The sequence below is a fragment of the Trachymyrmex septentrionalis genome, unplaced genomic scaffold (assembly GCF_001594115.1).
Source record: "Trachymyrmex septentrionalis isolate Tsep2-gDNA-1 unplaced genomic scaffold, Tsep1.0 scaffold37, whole genome shotgun sequence".
Classification (NCBI taxonomy): domain Eukaryota; kingdom Metazoa; phylum Arthropoda; class Insecta; order Hymenoptera; family Formicidae; genus Trachymyrmex; species Trachymyrmex septentrionalis.
This window is the reverse complement of record NW_017305536.1, coordinates 3749066-3749879: the sequence shown is the minus strand read 5'-3', so window position 1 is coordinate 3749879 and position 814 is coordinate 3749066. Positions and strand designations below refer to the sequence as shown.

The following is an 814-nucleotide window of genomic DNA, read 5'->3' as shown; positions in this document are numbered from 1 at the left end:
AATCTACAAATTAAACATTAATTCTTACATTACATATTCTTAATTCTAATATATATTCTTAAAGTTCGAAGAACTCGTTATAAATCTTTATGTGTCCTAATTACTAAATTACACATTTCTCAATTACTGTTATATGTATAATTCATATATTATATACTTATACTTACATATTCGCTCTTATCCTTTAAAATCTCCTTAATTTTTTTAACAGCGTTAGGTGTCTAAAACGTAAAATGTTTCCTCATCAATGTATTTACATAAAATGTATCCTTGAGCATGATAAAGTTTATTCATTTTGGCATGTTGCAATGTTGCGAAATAGTAGAGTACAGGCAATTACGCAATTAGAATTAAAACGCGTCGTAAAATCTGTTATTAAATACAATGGAAATTGCAAAGTAAACTCGATCGAAGAATATTCTACATTTTTTTATAAGCTTCTTTATTTTTATTTTCTACGCGAACGCGTTGAAAGGTTGCAACGTGAGTACGGAGCAAATCGGAACAATTGTTTTTTTGTAAAAAAAAAGGGTGGGGGGGGATGTGAAAAACGGTAATGCGGGAATATATAATTAATAATTCGCTAACCAGGGTGAGTGCAGCGCGAGTCGGAAGAATTTTTCTCCCTGTCACAGCTCGTATCGTAGCGGTCGCCACCGTGGTGGATGCCATTTTAAATGAACCGATGGACAACGGATCTGTCACTTTGCCAGCTGATCGGTGTCACGTGCACGTATTAAGCTGCATCCACAATGCAAATGTAAAGTCACATTCACATTACAAATCTCGCGAGTTTCTTCAATTGCACTTTCAG

The 814-nt window shown here is 34.0% G+C and overlaps 1 protein-coding gene across 1 annotated transcript in view; it reads right to left on the bottom strand.

The window, feature by feature from the left end:
• Nucleotides 1–724, bottom strand: part of LOC108750514 (iron-sulfur cluster assembly 1 homolog, mitochondrial) — a 1383-nt gene extending 659 nt beyond the window's left edge. Inside the window, exons 1-2 of the mRNA XM_018489993.1 lie at nucleotides 589–724; nucleotides 168–221 (exon numbers count right to left, since the gene is read on the bottom strand). Of these exons, the coding sequence (XP_018345495.1) occupies nucleotides 168–221; nucleotides 589–672 (138 nt within the window). The 5' untranslated portion in view covers nucleotides 673–724. The remainder of the gene's footprint in view (nucleotides 1–167; nucleotides 222–588) is intronic.
• Nucleotides 725–814: the final 90 nt, after the last annotated feature.